Consider the following 22,073-nt stretch of genomic DNA (forward strand, 5'->3'; position numbering starts at 1 on the left):
TCTGACTTCAATCTAGTTTTCCACAAAACCTCACGCTGCTAGAATACCCAAATTTTGTGGGAGGATGTGTTCAAGCCCCATATTAGTGAGGTCATTTCTTTCATCGCTATTACCCTCTCTGTATTGATGCTGTGTGGTGAGGGCTTGCCCCTAACGAGCTTGACACTGATACGTTTAACAGCTCTGGGTGTCACTGCCTGGACGTTTGGGGCAGACATTTAAATCCTCCTAAACAATGGTCCTCTATTCTGTCAGGTATGGGTGTCCTGAGCTGAACTCTCTCGAGTGACGCGCACTGCCAAGAGACAGCAATAAAGACAATACAAATCAAAATGTTTTAGTGAAAATAATTCCCAGAAGCAAACTGAATGTAGGTCTTTGCTGCTGACTGTAGGCTAATACCCACTCACTGTCACTCTCGCCTGTTCTGGTGGTCAGATGGTGCCGTTAACACTGTTTGACAGGTTTGCACTAAGTGTAATTTCAAACAACATCAACTGTCCTCTTGAAGATAAGGGTCCATGACACAATAAAACGGAATGTGCCCCTCTCCCATTTTATAGAACTCTTTCAGTGTAACAAAGTTTAAGACATTGTTTAGGACATTGTAAATTATGTAGGGGCGTATAGATGAATAGGACAGTTACGGAGGAAGTTAAAACCAGATTTTGGAAATACATTTTTCCAGTGAAGCGTGCAGATACTGAGACATGTTTTGGATCCAGAGGCTTGTGTGGTTGACCTTTGAACTCCAGCAGCGTGTTGATGGAGGTCTGTTCTTGTAATAAAGGAGTGTCGAGTATCACTCCTCTCTGCTGTAGGGGTCCCACTGAGAGAACTGCTCCTGTGCAGGACTTTAACCCCTGATATCTGGCTCTGGGGCCACATTTACGGGAGTTTGTTCTTGGCACACACAGAGAGAGTTCTGACTTTAATTCAGAATTTGGCCATGGAACCATGCTGATGCCTAGTCTGAATGATAAGGTTGTTGAGCTTGTATAGCTGAATCAGCAGGACTATTTGTAGATCATGCAGAATGAACTGGAGAAAGAGTCTGTGGTATACAGAAGACTATGGACACTTGACCACAAGTGTTGATCCAATTGTAGATTGTGAAAGACAGCTTAATGGCAGTTAATGAGACTTAAGCTCAGACTCAAACAAACCATGTCTATTAGGCCATCAGAGAGCAGTGTGAACAAGCCCTCCTGACGGTATGGTCAACTGATATGGTCACTTTTGGACTTTATGGCCAGACAATGTTGTTTTAGAGGAGCCAGTGGAGTCAGTTTTTTCCAGAAATAGTAAAGTTCCAAAAGTGACATTATCACATGATTAATTCTATGATGTTTTAATTTAATCAACCATTTAGTGAGTGTTCAGTGAGTAGGCAAGTTTTTTACTGTTTGACCAAAAACATTGTGCAAGTTGCAAGTTTCAAAGTCCACTGACATAGTCATTATATGGTTTCACTCCCTTCATCTTGTACCTCAGTGCTGTGGTTCATCAGGGTTTTTTTTTTTTTAATTCACCATGGTTTCATTAAAAGCAGATACTCAGATCTGTTTGGAGCTTTATAAAGCCATTTACCGACATTTACAAGACCATCCTGACCCAACTCTGACATGGGATAGTTATTCTGCTCCCCTGAACTTCTTCATCACCCTGAAAGAATTCTCAGACACCCATATAAAGCACACAGTGCACAGCTTCTGAAGAGCCCCTGCTGATCTCAGTGCTCTATGACTGGTGAAATGCCTCCTCTATGAGTATTTAATGTGAATGAATGACCTTCTGTATCCTTCACACCTGCAGGCCTATCAAACTTATGCTAGCAGAGCGCTAGTCCCTATAGTACATTCATATGTTCATACATACGTGTGTGTGTGTGTGAGTGTGTGTGTGTGTGTGTTTGACTTGTTAAAGATAATGATTGTGTACTGCATGTGTGTGTGCATTTGTGGGTTCAGGAGGTCAGTCTGGGTCACTTGTAATTGTAACAGATCTGGTCGTTTGCCTGGTCACAAGTCATAAAACACACACACCAGCATCTCATATACCAATTCAGAAAGAGAGAGAGAGAGACAGAGAGAGAGAGAGAGAGACAGAGAGAGAGAGAGAGAGAGAGACAGAGAGAGAGACAGAGAGAGAGAGAGCGCTCCATGATTACGTGGCTCCTGATTGTATTTGTGTGTGTGTGTGTGTGTGTGTGTGTGTGTGTGTGTGTGTGTGTGTGTGTGCGCGCGCGTGCATGTGTGTGTGTGTTTTTAGGTTGTTGGTGGGAGCTCCATTGGAAACGAATGGTCAGCATCAGACAGGTGATGTTTACAAATGTCCAATAAACAGACGGTCTGGAGCACCCAGCTGTACCAAACTTAATCTAGGTACAGTATCCATTTCATCCCAAGAATAACAAGTGTAATCCCAGTAACCAATCTCAAATAACTGTTTACTTACATTCCAACCTCACTGTTACACTGAAACCACTAGTTGGCACATTGTACTTACACGTTTTATAAACAGCTTGACATGTAATGATCCAGGACAAAATGCCTTTATAAAGCATTTGTAAAGGCATGTGTGACAAAATGCCTTTACAAAATTACAATGTACATAAATCCATGGTTATTGGGTTTACTTAATATAAATTCGGTCCATCTCATCAAATGTACAGACTGGTTGGGAGTTGGGATGGGGTGTGTTGGGGGGGGGGGAGGGGGGCTCCCTAAGAAATGCCTTTAAAATTCAGGAATTTTAGAGCAGTAATTACAGTTGCGCAATAAAAACACCATCTCTTTTAAAGTACATTCACACAGATAATTACTCTGGGATAAACAGCTGTGATGTTAAGAGTTACCAGACATTTCTTTTAGATGTAGAGAGAGAGAGAGAGAAAAAGAGTTCCCAGTTTGTATACATTCCCAGTATCATATGTGTTGCACATGTGCATTGCGTTGTTTACTTAGCCAAAGCAATATTCTCTGTATGTGTGAAATTGCTAACAGATACACCAAGTTGTAGATATAGTCATGTTGAGCTAGACGGCCTTAAACAAATATGTTTACACATGGAGCAGGTCTCTCGCTGTGAACACATGATAACTCTCAACAAACTGAAGACAAACAAGATTTTCTTTTTGGCCTAAAGTGTAACAAATCCTGTTTTTAGATATTTATGTACAAACAGTGTGGTTTTTCATTTTTCCTTAAGGAAGGATATCCTTGACTAATGTGTCCGAACGCAAAGACAAGATGAGATTGGGCATGACACTCACATCCAATCCCAAAGACAACAGCTTTGTGGTGAGTATAGGGATCTTCCCTGTCCTGTGCACGCAATCCACTTTTTGGATTAGAGCCAAAAAGTATTTGCGTGTTGAATCAATCACCATCAATAGCATCACTTAAACAACCACTTAAAAAGCTACTTCATACTCATGAAGGGGCTACACCAGCTCTGTAATAAACAGCTGAAGTGTAGTGTGTCTAGACAAACTATAATGTTTTAAGGCATGAGGTCTGGTACGTATCATAACCCCCACATGTTACAGATGTGAAACCAAACATTTCACTGTCTCCCACTGGGACTTTATGTCACAGAGAATGTGATGTAATGTGTTGATTTGACTCTGATATCTTTTAGGCCTGTGGACCACTCTGGTCCTATGAGTGTGGCAGCTCTTACTACAGCACTGGAATCTGTTCCCGAGTCAGCTCCACGTTCAAATTCTCCCGCACCATCGCGCCAGCTTTCCAAAGTAAACACAGCACACCTGTGCTTTTGAGTTCGACTTGATTAACAGGAAGCATTTTTGTCATGACGTTTTCATTACTTTTCCGTATTTCTATTCAACAGTGATTTAGGCCAAATTTATGAAGAAAAAGTCTGGATTAGACACATTTCTTGGAAACTTGGATTAATCTACTGTCAGGCAAACCCTCTGAGTATTATGTCGTTTTGGTTTCTTTCAGGGTGTGAGACTTACATGGACATCGTGATTGTACTCGATGGTTCTAATTCCATTTATCCCTGGTATGAGGTCCAACACTTCCTCATCAACATCCTGCAAAAGTTCTACATTGGGCCAGGACAGATACAGGTAAGGAAATAAGTCTGTGATAACGGCTGTCATTGTGGTTTGGCCAGTACGGCGTGAAAACATTTGTTATAGGGGGTGACTGATACCTCAACCTGCTGCCAGAATGAGACAAGGACAAGGCAAGTTGTGACAGCCATGTTATTTTAAAGAGGGATTAACATGAAAACTTTGATGTAGAGGGAAATAATCTATTACTTTCTTAATAAAATACATGTTTTTTTGTACATTCGCAGTGTATCAAGATATTTGCTGTTTAATGTGTAGTCATAGTCTATGTTTTACAAAGTATCTTGCTTGTCCACTGATTATTTGAGCTTTTTTAGAGGACAGAACAGAAATACAGAGTTATATCGAGTCTTGGTTCCTCCCAAGGTTTCTTCAAGTCTGAGAGTTTGAACTGAGAGTTTCAGTTTTAGATGCATACATATCTTGTATGCAAATGGATTAAGTCACACTGTAGGGATGATATGTTCCTTTGACGTACACTCTGGACTCGGCAGGTTGGAGTGGTGCAGTACGGGGAGAAGGTGGTTCACGAGTTCCATTTGAGTGATTTCCGCTCTGTGGAGGATGTGGTGAAGGCTGCTCGTAAGATACAGCAGCGGGGAGGAGAGGAGACTAACACCGCTCTGGGCATTAACGTGGCACGGTACCATACACACATCTATACACATATGCATACACATATTTATGCTCAATACACATGTTTATGCTCAATACACATGTTTATGCTCAGACGCATACACATATCAACACACTCTGTAGTTAGATTTTAATCGACTGAACAACCAGAAAATATGGCGAATTTTAATTTATCACATTAAATTGCAGTTTAAGCCAAATCTAACTACCGTGCTGTAACGGCATCAGAGGTTAAAACTGTGATAACTGTGTATTGATACCAAGCATATGAAGATACACATGCTGTTTTGTCCTTCATATCTATTATGAAATAAGCAGATTGCAGCTCCATGTCTCATACTTTATGGTGTATTGTTGCTGTAGAGCTTCTTCAAAGAGTGCAGTATACGCTGGTGTAGATTAGGGTGATGCATAATTCTGTTGTCTCTCCTGTGTGTCCTCAGCTCAGAGGCGTTTAAACAAGGTGGCAGACGCGGAGCCAAAAAGGTCATGATTGTCATCACAGATGGAGAGTCACATGACAGTCCTGACCTTCAGAAGGTCATTGAGGACAGTGAGAAGGATGGTATCACCCGTTACGCCATTGCAGTGAGTAGAGATGTCCTCTCTCCTTTTTTTCTCTTCTGTTATTCACACCTCCCTCAGATCATCATTTCGGGCACTGCTTTTAGATTATTTAAGGACTACAAATTGAAGAGTTACGAAATATTACCAAAGTGGGGGTTTTTTTGTTGTTTGCTTGCTTGTTTGGGGTTTTTTTGTTTTTGTTCTATTTTTGTATTGTTTTGTACTGCTCTGTTCCCATACTCAAATGCCCTGAGCTGCAAACTCACATTGCTGAAAGTCCAACAATTGCCCACTAACAGTCTGAAAGTTTAGTCTGAGCAGTTTTCATGGACATCATGTCCTGCCAGTCTGGGAATTTCACACGTAACCAGACCCAGAGCCGTCAGAATCTTTTCTGTTCTTTAATATCCTCTCTTTGACTCTGTAACTGAAGGTGCCAATGACCTGTTCCAGATCACAGGGCTTGGGTGCCTAACTATGCTCTGGAAGGCCAATGCAAGCCACACTCATGCTGGGATGATGAAGTGGCCCATTTTCAATAAAGGGCACAGCTACATGGGCAGGGAATCTTTTGAGGTCACAATAACTTGCTGACAAAAGTGGAATTTTTAACTGCAGTGACATATGCCCGTTTTGCTTGGCTGTAGATTTAGGCTTTTCAAAAGGCTTGGCTTTAAATATCTCGGTTAGCGTTAGCCTTCATGAGAAATGAGTCAGAGCCGATGAGTGACGCATTAACTAGAAATGACACTGTAGCTGCTTGCTGACTTAAGGTTTGGTCCTGCCTTTTCCCAGGTCCTTGGCTATTACAATCGTAGAGGAATTAACCCAGAAGCATTCCTCAATGAGATCAAATATATTGCCAGCGATCCAGATGACAAGCACTTCTTCAATGTAACAGATGAGGCTGCCCTGAAGGATATTGTGGACTCTCTTGGAGAAAGGATCTTCAGTTTGGAAGGTATTTGATTTTACCTCAAAGAACTCGAAGTCAGCACATACTGCATTGCATCACACTGTAATAGCGTCTATAATCTCAGCCAGTAAAGCATTTGCACAATTTCGGCGTTGTACCCAGACTTTAAATCTTTCTCAAGCAAATCTCAAGAGTATTTACTTCAATTTGAAATATGTTCAGTGTAATAATTCATGCAGAGCCTCTCTAAGGCTTTCCTGAAATGCACTATACTGAATTTTACATCATTCATGGACCCTTTTACCCCTCTGTGCTCACACTGTGTCTGTCTGCAGGAACCAGTAAGAATGGGACAGCATTTGGTCTCCAGATGTCTCAAGCCGGTTTCTCTACACACATAGTGGAGGTAGGTCTCACTGTCTGTCTCTGTCCTCTAGTGCACGGACGTTTTTTTTTTCCATCCTTTTTTGTTGTTGTTTCATTCTCGACAAATGATGGACTGGTTTTAGCATAATGTTTGCTTCTTTCTTTTTTTCCTTCCTCACAATCTTACTCTCCTCTCTCTCTCTCTCTCTCTGACTCTGTAGACTGAGATTATCATGATATAGTTTTTCCCCGCTCTCTGTCTCTGACAAAGAGGAAAGTTTCAGTCCCAATCGTTTTCCAAAAGATGCAAAAAATATGTGAATATAGACCATGTTTTCTCTCACTACAGACAAATTGGCAATGAAATGCGTAAAGGAACTTCACCTCTTGCAGTAAAGGATTTTTAGTCTGCTTGTTTGGTCTGGACACTCACAGTAGGCTAATCATCAGATTCCCAACTATACCTGTTGAGTTGTCTGTCTTTATGTCCCATTCATAGCTGCACCTGTTAAGATCCTCCTCTGCAAAAGCATTTTTCCAGCTCTACCTGTGGAGCTGTCTAGCCATCAGCTAAATCACTCTTAAGGAATCTTTTCTAGTTCAAATCTATGTGTGAAGCGGCCAGAGATCTCAGACAGTCAACCTGGCCTTGTAAATAAGAAAAACACTGTATATATAGATATATATATATATAATCAAAAATACAGGCTCCCAGCTGTCCCTGCTGAAATTTGCTTCTGTCCAAGTCTGGGATCTGAACTTGTTAAATACTCCCTGCATCAAATTCTGCTGCCAGCTATGTCTCCAGTTCTGTCTATTTGCTCCAAACTCTTCTTTGACTAGCTACAAACCCACATCTTTGATTTTTTCCAGTTCATCTCTGCAAACTAATCACAACCTGCAATGGGGGATTAGGAATTTATAATCTTTTTTTAGCCGAGGGAAGAAAAAAATACTTTAACGGGAAAACTGCAGATGGTGACTGGGATGACTGGAAATTTCATCTCTTGGAATGCTGGATGCCTGGGATAGCACTTGCTCAACAAAGGCACTGAGAGTGTTGAGGGAAAGGATAACTTGTTGGAAAGAATGTCAGGCCTTTAGGAGAAAACCATCTGAGAGGCACAGATGGATTTTGCTGAAATTAGGCTCAGCCAATGGGAACTGCAGCTGATGTTATGCATATTCATATGTCCTGACCTGTTCAGTTGTCTTAAATTATTAGTTGTTTATTATTATTATTATTATTATTATTATTATTATTATTATTACTGTTGTTGTTGTTGTTTCTGTTATTTATCACTGTAGCAAAAGTTTGTTGTATTGTACTGCAATCCCAGGTTAGATTTGTATCACAGTGCTAAAGCAATGATGGAATTGGTTAGATTGGTTATCATGTGAGACTTTGATGATGTGTTTCATGCATTTTGAATTGTCCTATCTCTTGATTGGGAAGTGTCTCTAAGAAAGTGAAGACTTTGCTCCGTTTACGGATATCTGTCAGATTCCTGCAGCTGCTTGTTGAAGCAAACACTTGTCCTGACTTCACAGCCGAAATTGAGCAGACACTGAAAAGACATTCTAAGATAATCTTTTTCATTAATTAGACCATACATGGGAGTACATTCAGAAGCCTGTTCCTTCCATATCAGCTGTTTACAAAAGTATGCATTCCTGTGGATGTCAGGGCCGTCCGTTGTGAGGCTCAAACTGACATTCTTCCTGTTCCTCAGTGTTGCAAGCCCTGAGCAATCTCAAGGAGTTTACAGTTCAGCGACCGCAACCGGTATCATCTGATCTGAAGATCCATGACCATAGCTTCTAAACCACAGATGCTGACAGCTGTTCAGAATCTGGTCAAGAATGAAGTAACTATTATTGCCATACAAGGGAGATACTGGAACAGTGGTTAAAATTGGGTCGGGTAAAGAAACGCAAGACCCATGGTCAAAAAGTCTTGTCCCTAGATAAACTTTTGAGTGAAAAGGTTGGTAGAGAGGAAATGTTTAAAAATGGTTGCTGTGGAAACCATGCAAACCCAAACACATGTGCTGCCCAATAAATATGTCTGAAGTGGATGTGCCTAAGTGTATGTCTGCAGGAACAAATGAATCATATTGATGTAGAAACAAATCCAAGGTTTAAAGAGCTATTTGTGGTGCTTTGCTGCATGCAAGTCATTTGGAAAATACGTGCTCTACATTTCACATACTGTTTTAAAGAAACCTCATCAAAATTGATGATTGCACGGAAGGAAGCATGGATTATTTTTTTTAACCCCACCTCCCAAACACACTTTCTCATATACTCACACACACACACACACACACACACTCACACACACAGAGAAACACACACACATGGCTAACATACCCTCCCAAGCCAAACCATGTAAATGAATTTGCCAAAATTTCTTGCTTAACTATCCATGTTTTAATATAGTTATGCTTGTTGTCCAAACAAATGTGTGAACATTATGTGAAATATAACATTCGATAGCACAGGGTCAATTCTTCCAAGACTACATTTCCTGTACTCTAACTCCAAGCTGGCTTCACCCTCATGATGGAACCTGCAATTTAGGCATAAATGATTGAACCAATTTAGATTTTTCATAACAGACAGGACATCACAATTGTTATAACATATTATTTGAGCCTAATAGTGTGCTAACTCCTCAAGGGGTGTCCCAGAAACTGTTTGTTTTCTTATCCATGTAAATGTCTGCTCCCAGACTCCCTATAGTGAGTGAAAAGAACCATCTTTACACTGTGTGCTTAAGTATATGTCTTCAAAACATTATTGTCATGGATAATGTACCTCCCATTGGTCTGTGCAGGATGGCATTCTGGTGGGTGCGGTGGGAGCATACGACTGGAATGGGGCCGTCCTTAAGGAGACTCGACAGGGGAAAGTGGTCCCATCCAAGTCTTCCTACTCCCAGGAGTTCCCAGAGGAGCTGAAAAATCATGGAGCATACCTGGGTAGGAATGTAGTGCACCTTTAATGTAGTATATCTGAAAAGCTCTCTCAGTGGAAGAAAACATTGCGTGTTAAGGAGAAGATGGGAGGGTGATGGAAATTTCGATGTCAGAAGGCAACCAGTTAATCAGCTTTGTTCGCTGCCATTTTGTTCATCTTGTTCTCAGTTTCTCTCAAATTTCACCCCAAATTCCTGCCCAATTCAAATGTGATTCTCATAAGTCGTTTTGGATAAGATCATCTGCCAAATGAACAAAACTGTCACTGAAATTATTTTCCCTTTTTTCGCTGTCTCTTTGTGCTGTTCAGACCCTCAGTTTCTATCTTTCTCTTTAAAGAACCATGTGGCAGGCAGTACTGAGGCACTGTGGTTTAGCACCATTGGCTCTGTGGCCATCTCTATAAACCACTCCACTGGTTTTTCCTCACTTCCTGTTCCTTCAGTCTGGTTTTGCTATCAACCAGTATGTCCTGGCACTGCCAGCTCTCCTGGCCTCATTAGGGACTGAGTAAATGTGTGGGGTTAGCTTGTTTCTATGCCAACCTGGAGGCCAACTCAAGAATGATCACAGTAACGAAATTAGAGCCACAGTTCGGTATCGGTGCCATTTTTGACTGCACAACTTATTCCAGTGGGTTTGGGCTGAGTGCATACAGCACTGCCGGTATAAAGCATGAATAACAAAGCCATGACACAGTTATAATAAACTGTGTATAATGCATCTTGATGAGCAATAATTGTAACAATTACTGGTGTCTTAAACGCTAGCAGAGAAATCTACAAATTAAGAAGCATTATAATGGATTCATTGCATCCTGTGCGAGTGAAGTAAAGTGAAATGAAGTGTGACAGGGTAGGATGGAATGGGATGGGATGGGATAGAATGTGTGATCACATATATATGACATGCGATTACATTATTTGTGACGTGTCATGCCGACAGGTTACACAGTGACCTCTGTGGTGTCGGCAAGTAGCGGTCAGCTGTATGTCGCGGGAGCTCCACGATTTAACCACACCGGAAAAGTCATCATATTTACCCTGAAAAACACTGGAGAGCTCACCATACTCTACTCACTTAAAGGACAACAGGTATTCACAAGCCTGCCTACACACTTCCTTTTTTGGAATAGTCGGTCTTAAACAAAAGTCCTACGCATGCACTGTGCATCCATTCTGACATCCTCACAGAGTGCTATATACATACACACTCACACACACACACACACACACACACACACACACACACACACACACACACACACACACACATACTAAAAACACCTGGAACAAATGATTCCTTCTCATGATTACATCATTCTTTCGAGCCATTCTGACAATATGCAATTTCTGACTAGCACACAGCACCAGATAAACATGCCACACCGAGAGCGTTCAAAACATGGTTTACACCATCCATCAGGACGGGTTTATTTTTTCTTATTCACATCTGTTTGTCGGAGGCTAACTCCAGTCCTCAGATCGAAACAACCTTGACTTTTGAACACCGTGTCTACACAGAACTCAAATAGCAGTATGTGTACCAGTGTAACTGTGTGAAAACCAAAGGCTTTCAAACGCAAACGTTTCATGTTTATAAAATATTTTCAGTTTTTGCTATGACAGTCTAGACACTGTTCCCGCAGAGGCCAGATGCTTCTCATCCCACAGCTTAATCCAAAACACAGAGCCACACAAATTAGTCTGTCTGTACACACGCACACACGCACACACACAGGCACACACACAGACACACACACACACAAGCACACACACAAGTACACATAATGATCTGAAGGTTGAAAAATGCCGCTCAATGCAGCATCACAGTAAACAGTAACAGCCGGAGGACAGGGTTGGAGTGTTCTTTGGTAAAATGAGACGATTTTGTTTTGTGTTGTGTTCCTCTCAGTTGTGCTGGTAAGCCAGAGTGCCAGAGGGTGCAACTGGTCCACACCTGACACAAATGAATGATGATAATAGGTTGGTTTATGTTGTAGAACATAACTGATGTGATCTGTGCTTTACGGTTTCTGTTGCGCAGATGTTGGCATTGCTTGTGTAGGTGTACACTGGTATCCATAAACGCATGTCTACAAGTGAGTTCCTATATCTGTGTGTGTGTGTGTGTGTGTGTGTGTGTGTGTGGTGTCCATGAGTGCACACAATCCAGTGTAAATATGAGAATGCAGTGTTGACTCTGGTGATGATCTTACAGATCGGGTCATACTATGGCAGTGAGATTGCTGCTCTAGATATTGATGGAGATGGTGTGACTGATAACCTACTAGTGGCAGCTCCCATGTTCTTCAACGGTGGGTGGGAAAAAGGCAAAGTCTACATCTACAGAGTGACTGACCAGGTGAGTCCCTCTCACATGTATCGACAGGAAAAGTTATCGCACACAGGTTCAATGCAACCTGAACCAGCTCAAATCAGGTGCCAACATAAACACAGGTAAAAAAGTCTCTCGTTTAATGTACTTGCCTTTGTTTTTCCATTGGGCTGTTTTTTCCACTCAACCCTTGATTAATACAGTCTCATTATGCAGTACAGACAGACACTTGGCACCTGCTGCCATCACTCAGCTCATATGAGAGTCAGCCATCATTAGATGGCAAGTGAATGGTGAACTCAGTAGGAAAACATTTACTCCTTAGGACCTAATTACCTACAGGCCCAGGGTTTTTTTTCTGTGAGGTGGAAATTGCTGGAGAGAAAAAATGTGAGAAAGTCAAAGTCATTAGGAGACAGCGGAGTCAAATAGACTTCACTCCCGTAGAGTTTATAAGTCTTTTCTCAACTGTCTTTCCCTGTAGGCTTAGACTGCAATTTAACAGAATTAGGGATGAATCAGGGCTCATTTACTGGGATGGTCAGCACTAAGGATGTGCTTACTGTCTGTAATGGTCTTAAATTGCCTTGAGTGGTTGGTCCAAAGTGATGGATTTCTGAAATGATTTGTGTTAGATGTCTAGATTTTCTTCACTGCGCGAATGTTTCCGAAAAAATTAAGAGAATTAGAGAGAGAGCGAGAGAGAGAGAGAGAGAGAGAGAGAGAGAGAGAGAGAGAGAGAGAGAGGGAGAAGTAGCAGCTGAGGGGACTGCAGTTAAGCGTGAACCAACATTCAGGTCTCGATGGATGCAGCTTACACCTCGGGATGGTACAGACCACTCTCTCGTTAACCCTGTTTTGGATTGTGTTCTGGTGCTTTCACTCACACATCCTGTCTATATAGACCTTTGGGTTACAGTCGCCACGGTCAGAAAATGTAGGTCTCAGTTAGCCTTTTCATGCACAAAAAACCCCCACAAACCCTTGAGTAGCTCGGTCAGGAAAAAGGGAAGACAATAAGGTGAAAGACAGTTAAGGGAAATATTACAATATCTGTCAAAGCCACTCCGTGTGTTTTAAATAAAGTCCAGACACTATGTTACTCCTATTGCTCTCTGTTTTTCTCTCTTGGGCTTTTAGTCCAGTAGCTGTGAGAGGCGTCTGAGGCACACCATCACCCTCGCCCCCCCCCCCCCCCCCCCCCCCCCCCCCCCTCTCCATTCTGTCATCCCTCATTTTTTAAGGTAGTCTAAAAAAAAACGAGTGATCTCATAATTCTCCGCGTCCTGGGCCGTGTAGTGCAAATTCTACAAAGGGAGAAGATGTGCGTGGATAAATATAGTCCCAAATATTTGCATGACATGAGAAATTACACCTTTCCTACAAAGTTTCCAAACTTGAGAGAGTAATTGTTTTCAAAGCCATGAATGTCTCTCTTCTGACTTAACTCTCACTGGAGGTTTTCCATTGCACAGTTTTTTAAAGAAATAATACAGAAGCCCCAATCTGTTTGACCCTGTCGGTCTGATTTTTAAATAAACATTTTTCATGTTGACAAGTTTTTAGAATCACATTTCTACCGGGGGGGGGGGGTCACGTTGTACGACGCAAACAATAGATGAAGAGGACAAAGTTTCAGCTGATTCATAATTGGAATTACTGAAATACTGCGGTCTCTCAGTAACAACACTTTGTTTTATTTTGTGTTGTTTAGCTTTCTAAAGGAATTTTAAGTCACGGCAATAACAAACAGAAGTGCTGGTGGGACAGTGAGAATGTTAAAAACAACACACAGTGTCTCGTTGAGTCTTACATAAATAGACGGATCACCATCCATATGTCAGCTTGTTTGAGCGGATTTTCTGGATTTCTGAAGAGACTCCAAGAGAGACTAATGTTTTTGAGTGTCATGAATATGAGACTTGGCTCCTTTCTTTGCCAGCAACATGGGCTGCCAACCTGAATGATCTTCCCTTACTATATGTGTTACCACTGTTGAAAAAATGCTGAAAATCCAAATTCACTTGGCTTAGCAGTGAAACTATATTTGGTATCTTTTTCTCCTGGATGTGTACTTAAAATGGCTGGCTAGTTAAAATCGTTTTCCCGTTTGTAGCAATGTGCCCAAATGTTGGTATCACCTTAACACTGGTCATGGGAACAGACCACATGTAATTACAACAGTTCCCATACAATGTTTCATCGTGTCCCTGTCTGTGTCCCATTAGCCTCGATTTATCCTGGAGGGGGCGCTAGAGATCTCCGACCAGGGTCAGAATGCTCGCTTTGGTTCGGCTCTGGCTCCTGTTCCCGACCTTAACGGAGACTCCTTCAACGACCTGGTGGTGGGAGCTCCACTGGAGGACGACCATCGCGGCGCCATCTACATATTTTACAGTCAGCGCAATAGGATTCTGAGAAAGTACAAACAGGTAATGCAATCAGTCTGACCCAGTGATTTGCACCCGTAAAGTGGGAGGGTAAAAAATGTCCCCATTAACTCAATGAACTTTCATATTCTTTTAGTCTAGACTGGACATGTGTTATAAGTTAATATATAATTGATGACTCTGTCTCGTTTCAACACCCTCTCCCCCGTTACGCTCTCTCTCTTACTGTCTCTCACTCAGAGAATAGCTGGGTCAGAGTTGACGTCAGGGCTGCAGTACTTTGGCCGCAGTATTCATGGAAAGATGGATGTAAATGGGGATGGGCTTGTAGACCTGGCAGTGGGCTCTCTAGGTGCTGCAGTCCTTCTCTGGTGCGTAGCAACTCGTCATCCTTTTACATAAAAGACTACTCAAAAGTGTATAAAACTGGATGTCCTGTGCTTTTGCGGTTTAAATGCATTAAACGGCATATCATATAAATATAATGTAACTGCTGATGTGGTATCGCTTGTGTGTTCTTGCTTGGCAGGTCTCGTAGTGTAGTGCGCATTCACACCACCGTGAGATTTGAACCTAACAAGGTTAACGTCTTCAACAAGGATTGTCGCAGAGGAGGAAAGGACGTGACATGTATGTCGGCTATCGTGTGTCTGAACGTCACTTCCAGGACTCCTATTCGTGATTCACAGGAAGTAGGTCAGTCTGAAGAGTCGTCAGCATGTATTTACCAGAACAGATATAGTTACTTTCCCCGTAACATATATACAGCAACGTTCCTTTGTGTTATCATTGTAACATTAATGAATTCTGGCGTTTTTCAGAACTACAGTGTGTCTGTATAGTAACATTGAATGGGCCAGTATTCTTGGTCTTCTTGGTCTGAAAAATCCATAGTTGGCCTCCAACGTAAATAATCTGTGAAAGTAAGAACCAAGCCACAAATATCTGAAGACATGACGTTTCTTTCCATTGTTTCTCTTTTATACATATGCAACATTTTAGGATGGAAGTCGGTCCATAATGATTCCAGACACTGGTAATTTTACAAAAAAAAGAGCAGCAGGCAAAAAAATAGCAACAATTCAGAACTGTCTGCAATGTGAACAAAGCTTTAGCAAACAATCAGACAGATTAGCATTTTCAATCAAGGAGACACATACTGTGTGCAGCCATACCCAGTAGTTATGTGTAGTAACTAGAGATAAAAATCAGGAAAAACATGAATGTTTTCACAGACATTAGCATTTAAAACATGAACTTCTTATGCTGCCGACTCTGACTTCAGTTCTAAGGGCACAACTGTTTGCATCAGCAAATCTTTGTACAGTGAATCAATACGGACATCTACTGGGAGAAGGAGCTTTACATTCTGAAATAGCCCAGTCAAGCTCAAGTGTAGCATCCATTTGAAGCTGAATCAGTTTCTTTAACTGATTAATTGGCTGTATTGAATAGTTTTCACCCTGACATCTTAACTCATGTAATATCCTGTTGGGTGATGTAGGGGAGCCCAAAACCCACGACCCTCCACTCCACAGCCCAACAAAACCCTTCAGACTAGACAAGGTAATGATTTCACTGCAGACTTGCCTTCCTTTAAGATCTACTTAAACAGCAAACCTAGATGGGCTGTTATTTTAAATATTCCTATGTCCTGGATACATCCTGACAGCTTGGCAGCAAGCCCTTTGCACTCTTGTTGCCAAACCAGGAGATCTTCGCCATGTCAGCTCCAGTGCTTATTAGGTTGTATAAACCTTCAGTGGCAGAGACTGAAAAATCCAGGCTGCTGTTATGGAGCCCTCAGTCCCTCAGGACAGGTTTGGTTACCACGGCATTGTGAATATTATGGGCCATGGCCCACCCACAGTCTGACACAAGCCCTTTGTGCTCACAAATTTGTTTTAAAAGACGTGTTGGAGTGGCTCTAGTTTCCCCCTCGGTGCGTCAGGCCACGAGGCCACAGTAATGTTTCGTGTTAACCCACTGACCCTGGATCATCTCCATCAAACAAATCTTACATGTGAGACACGGAAAGAGACACAGAAAGGTAATGTGTCTTGGCTGTATATCACTGCAACCCAATCCTCATTCCTGAAACTCAAAATACTGTTGACAGTGATTAGCAAAAAAATGTAGTGACAACTGTTGCTCAGTTAGAAATTAGTCCTTTTGTTGAGTAACAGAGAAAAATATCAGGATTTCTGAGTCTCAGTCCAAATCTTAATGACCCTCCAGGGAAAGTAAAGAGAAGGATTCACTGGGACAGTAAACAGAGGGAAGGGAGAACATCTTTCTCTCATTTTGCCATATTGTCGTGTCTGGCTTTAATTCCTGTCAGATGTGTCCTGGTCCAGGGATTTGTGGCTATCTGCCCTTTCACTATGAAAATCCTTCCCTGAATGTGCTAAGACTTAAAGTCTACACTACCCTTTGTACTTTTCTGTGCTTCAAAATAAATCTTTGGGGTTTTCTCAGGTCATGATGAACAGGATAATTTTATTTTATCAGGCTCTACATCCTCCTTTGTTCTTTTGCCAGATCCAACTTCATATGTTCTGGAGACATGTTGTCACTAGAATGGCTCTTTCATATCAGAACCTTAGAACATTTTTTTCTCTCGATAAATGACCCTAGGATTAAATGCTTAATACGTGTCCCTCTTAATGTTTGTTGTCTGTTGGGAAAAGAGCAACAAATTTCAGTTGCCAAAGAAGGAGGGGGTAGAAATGAACAACTTATCAAGTATCCTCATAAAACTGGTATACTGAAGAACCAATTAAAAACCAATCTTTAAAAATGTTTCAGTGTAGCTAAGCCAGTGTTTGCAACAATTGCTTTTGTGTGTGTGTGTGCGTGTGTGTGTTTGTGTGTGTTTGTGTGAGTGTGTGTGATGACTAAAAAGTGGTACTTAATTTGAAACCACATCTTACCCTTAACAAAGTAATACTTCAACTTATTCCCATCGTTGTGTGTTCGTGTTTTTCATCTACCTAAGAAACCTTAATCCCTCTGAGTCCTCTAAAGGAGCACAACTGTCCTTCATTTTGTCATCTTTTATTAATTTTGTCATTTATTAGAGAGTAATGGTAAAAGACTAACTCCATGCCAGTATACACACAGCTCAAATGTTATTTTGGCTGGATTTCTTTTGCCATACACACTGCAACATTTGAATAAGTATAGGACCTTCTCTCCTCTACACAGCTCTATGGTTCAGCGCCTTTATCGAGGAGAAGCGTTTCAACCCTCGTGCCGTGCTAGATGATCCTGACAAACAACAGCCGCAAAACCTAACTCTGCTGTCAGGAGAGGAGATATGTGAAAACATCTACTTCCATGTCATGGTAAGCATATGCATAACGCACAGGGTAATGCATTTTCAGCATGAGAACACAGACTAATACTGGTCAAGAACTCATTTTGAAGCACCATTACCACCTGCATATATCCTGGCACAAAACAAGTGATGTACTATGTAGTATGTTTATACTGACAGAGTTTTGATCACTTCTTTGTACTGCCTCCCTCAGGACACCACAGACTATGCTAGGCCTATTATTTTTACTGTGGAGATTGGTCTACAAAACCCAGATGAAGGTCCAGTACTGGATGATGGCTGGCCTACCACACTCAAAACACAGGTTATTCTCTGTCTTTATGGAATTTTTCTGTAGTATTGGTTTCAGATGTGATTTGCTGTAAAGACACTCTTATATTTGACCCCTTAGGGCAGTGGCTGTGTCATTCTATATAGCAGGTACATAATTTGGTGGACACCAAAAAAGTTTTTTTCCCTCCTGTGTTGTGATTGTTCTGAGAGTTTATGTTTGCTAATTATATGGGTTTGTTGATTACAGCTTCCATTCTGGAATGGTTGTGATGAAGATGACCACTGCGTTCCGGACCTGGTCTTACAAAGCCAGACAGACCTACTGAACCGACAGTAAGACAGATCGCATATGCATACTCACATAGTGGTACATACAAAAACTGAAATACACACTTATAGTAACGCAAATAAAAACAAGATTTTTCTTTATCTCTCACTCTCCTCTTCTCTTCTCTCTCTTCAACACTCACACGCTCACACACAAAGCAACACATTTTTGATAATATACACAGCATATACACAATATTTGAAACTCACATGTTTAAATACGATATTCTAGTACAAGCTTCACACCTCCAGAGAGTGGAAAACCATTTGAAACACACATCTTGAAAGTATGATACTCTAGGACAAGCTTTATACATCCAGAGAGCGAAAAATCATTTAAAACATGCATTTTTAAATATGATATTCTAGTACAAGCTTTACGCCCCCATGGAATGGAAAATCATTTCTGCGCTCTGCTTTGGTAGGCAGTTCTGCGGACAGCCGGTGCGTTCAGGCAGTGTGCTGTGCAGGAATGGTGCAGCACCACCAGAGGTATCAGAGCGGGTGATTGAAGCTTCGCGTAGGAGGATGGTGGTGGATGTTCGGTTGGAGAACCGTGGTGAGAATGCTTATGGGGCTCGACTCAACATCTCCTACACCCCCAACCTCCGCTTCTCCAGTCTCAAAGTGAAGGTACAGTGCCACCACTAACAGCGCCACCAACTGTTGAAACAGTGGTAGTGTTGACAGAGCATACTGGGTGAATTCCAACATGCCGAACGCTGAAATGAGGTGTGATACTGAAAAATTTAAAACGTTTAACATTACTCAAAAAGGAAGTTACATTTTGTAATTAGTAAGTTTTTAACTGAGTCTGTCTTTAATTTTTTTTTTTTAGGTATTACATATTCATATAATATATAAATGATCACATTCGATTTCAATTTCCTCCTAACCCTTAAATATTGTTTATATATTTAACAACCATATTCGATGATAAACCTTCTGAACAGGACTCTTTTTCTCTTGTTAGGATAACACAGACATACAGATTGAGTGTCGTAGTGACGACAAGCAGAAAAACGCAAGGGCCTGTAATGTCAGCTCACCGTTCATGAGAGCCAAAACTCAGGTAAGTCCCCCCAAGACACAGAAGAACTCCCTGCACCTACATAACAAATGTCCAGTATGTATTTAGTCTGTTCTGCATCTCTTCTTAGTCCCTAAAAGAGGCAAACTATTCAAATACAATACTCTTAAGAGAATGGGTTCCTCTCTTTCACGTATTGGTTCTTCTCAAAAGTTTTTCTTTTTGAATTAAAGAGAGGTTTCATTCTCTGAGCCAATTTTCTGTAAACCTGTTTTCTGATAATCTATGCTTAAAAAGAGCTATACTAAAAATTCGTCATTTAAAAAAAAAAAAGAATTTAATTTGCTGCATTATCTGTGTCACAGTGGATACCGATACATTACGGAGATGCAGTTTGATAGAACTGATTGATATATACAAGAGAATGAGGAATGAAACTAACTGCATTTCTTTTCCCAAAATGAGTTTTGTCTAGTTTCATATAAATAGGAGCCGTATAACAAAGCAGTTAATTTTGGTTCTCTTGGTCTCTTTTTTTTTTCCCACACAAATTTTCTTTTTCTCTTCTTTTTTCCCTGGATTTAATTTACAAAGCAATGTGGCACTGATCAGTGGGACATATTTCGATGACTTTGAACTGTATAAATTATAGCATGTCATAAAATCTGTACCACTGTGACGGCATCATGCTTAATGGTGTATATGTGACTTTTGGCCTTCGGTCGTTGCGAGGAAACTTGACTCTCTTTCTGCAGCCTTGTGTTTTCTTTTTTCTTTTTCGGTAAAACTACAGCCACATACAGCTCTTCCTCAACTTCTCTCAATGATCACTTTACATGTAGGCCCCTAAGTGCTCAGACAACCATCCGTTAGGGAGATCCGAATCAAATGACAAAAACGTAATCAGACAGTTTCAGCTGAGAATAGCTATAACAGTCTTAGAGAACATATAGAGGGTAGTTGTGTGTGGGTGTATGTTAAAGAGAGGGATAGAAATAGAGAGAGAGAGAGAGAGAGAGAGAGAGAGAGAGAGGAGGGAGGGGAAGAGAGTGTGTGAGACATAGAACGGGTGAGTCAGAAAGATCAACACAGTCACACAGAGATGACATGGTCATATGTAAATCTTTCAGCTAAGTGTTAACTGAGTGGTGGTTTATAGTGATGTGGGTTAACACTAGACCTGTAGGGGTGAAACTGAGGGCTGAAAAACTCCCCAGGTTTTGATATGCATATATATCTCCTTAACAGAGAAGGTTTTTGAGGTTGACTGTCAGAGATTTCATCCACTCTCTTACATTATACACAACCACACTCATCAGCCACACTGTTAAATCCCTCTTGCTTTATAGCTGGAATATTCCACAGCACAAAAGGACACACACACACACACACACACACACACACAAGGTTGCAAGCCCTTTTAGTCACTGGATGATTCATTCATGTCATTAGGGTTGACAGAGTTCCAGACCTATAAGCCTGCGTTTGGGCTTCTTGAAGGTTCTGGAGCATGGGTTCATGGCATAGGACCACTGCCGCTATAAAACGATGACGTCCCCTTAGTGCAAAACCTCGGAGGCCAGAGGAGAAGCCGCAGTCCTAATTAGTGACAGAGGAACAATTGTCCAGCACTCTGATGTGGAACAGATCACCTGCCTCACCTACAACTCACATGTCTGATATGTGATTTTAGGGTTGTTGTAGGGTGAGAGGGACACAACCATGTACTGTGATAATGGGGATCTGGTCTGGTCTGGTCTGTTCTATACTCTGTACGACACATATACATATGGAGGTGACAAGCTCCATTCAGTGGTGGTGTTATGACTGTTTCTACAAGGGAGATGTGACCACACAAGCCAACAGCGGTTGCCTTGTTTGATCTGTGTCCCACATCGAAGGTTATATGTACATTGTTGCGGAACAGAATGCGCACAGTTGAGTTATTTGGTGGACGATTTTCCATTCCCATCAGTGCCAGGGTTGTTAAGGGAAGAGAGATCTTACCCACACATCTCAGTGATGTTTTCCAAAGCAGGGACAGAGCCATTACCCAGAACCCTCCGGAACCCCATATAAACTCACTAAGTGCAGTAATGCACATCATTTTACAGCAGGGAATAAAAAAAAATAATACATTCCAACGGAAATGTCGAACAAGAGTACAGCTTAAGGCAGAAAATGCTGGTTGGAAATATGCAATCATTATGCGCTTTGGAACTGTACATTCTGCATCTGTGTTCTGTCAGGATTGAATGTATACATATACGCATACAAAACTCTGAAGCAGAATAAGTACATCATTATGTTTTTTGGGTTTTTTTTTAATTGGCTCTGAAGGCATATGTAGAGCTCTCATCTCAGGAATGAGGACAGAGAGGAGTAAACCATATGTCCTCCTATGCATCCTCCCTATTATCATGGTCCTGTTGCAATGAACAAGGCCAAGGGAAATGCTATACATTTAAAATATGAAATGACTGGCATTCCAGTCTAGCCTGTTTTATGTAGGTGCTGTTTTATGTTTTTCCTTCCATCAGAAAGAGTGAGAGTTAACATGTGGCATACAACAAAAAAGGGACAGAAAGAAAACACAGGGTGGCAAAAAAGAGTGAGGAAATGAGTCTGTGTGTGTGTGTGTGTGTGTCTATGCATACACGTGTTTGTGCGTGTGTTTCCGTGTGTGTGTGTGTGTGTGTGTGTGTCAGTCCTGGACTTTACGGAGGGAAACTCTTGTCCTTTAAGCTTGTTCTGCAGAGCTGCAGGCTGCTTGTGTTTCAGGCCAAAGGCTTACTGCAGGTTATT

At 41.4% G+C, this 22,073-nt stretch overlaps 1 protein-coding gene across 1 annotated transcript in view; it reads left to right on the plus strand.

Annotated features, from left to right (window-relative positions):
* The window catches only part of LOC115805333 (integrin alpha-11-like), a 38,751-nt gene that overhangs the window by 12,036 nt on the left and 4,642 nt on the right, over positions 1 to 22,073 (plus strand). Inside the window, exons 3-21 of the mRNA XM_030765885.1 lie at positions 2,272 to 2,384; positions 3,211 to 3,302; positions 3,643 to 3,757; positions 3,972 to 4,099; positions 4,600 to 4,748; positions 5,185 to 5,329; positions 6,104 to 6,269; positions 6,560 to 6,630; positions 9,430 to 9,574; positions 10,517 to 10,665; positions 11,792 to 11,935; positions 14,137 to 14,340; positions 14,539 to 14,669; positions 14,828 to 14,994; positions 17,506 to 17,645; positions 17,832 to 17,942; positions 18,159 to 18,244; positions 18,664 to 18,871; positions 19,212 to 19,310. Of these exons, the coding sequence (XP_030621745.1) occupies positions 2,272 to 2,384; positions 3,211 to 3,302; positions 3,643 to 3,757; positions 3,972 to 4,099; positions 4,600 to 4,748; positions 5,185 to 5,329; positions 6,104 to 6,269; positions 6,560 to 6,630; positions 9,430 to 9,574; positions 10,517 to 10,665; positions 11,792 to 11,935; positions 14,137 to 14,340; positions 14,539 to 14,669; positions 14,828 to 14,994; positions 17,506 to 17,645; positions 17,832 to 17,942; positions 18,159 to 18,244; positions 18,664 to 18,871; positions 19,212 to 19,310 (2,563 nt within the window). The remainder of the gene's footprint in view (positions 1 to 2,271; positions 2,385 to 3,210; positions 3,303 to 3,642; positions 3,758 to 3,971; positions 4,100 to 4,599; positions 4,749 to 5,184; positions 5,330 to 6,103; positions 6,270 to 6,559; positions 6,631 to 9,429; positions 9,575 to 10,516; positions 10,666 to 11,791; positions 11,936 to 14,136; positions 14,341 to 14,538; positions 14,670 to 14,827; positions 14,995 to 17,505; positions 17,646 to 17,831; positions 17,943 to 18,158; positions 18,245 to 18,663; positions 18,872 to 19,211; positions 19,311 to 22,073) is intronic.

This window comes from Chanos chanos, chromosome 2, assembly GCF_902362185.1.
Source record: "Chanos chanos chromosome 2, fChaCha1.1, whole genome shotgun sequence".
NCBI classification, from domain to species: domain Eukaryota; kingdom Metazoa; phylum Chordata; class Actinopteri; order Gonorynchiformes; family Chanidae; genus Chanos; species Chanos chanos.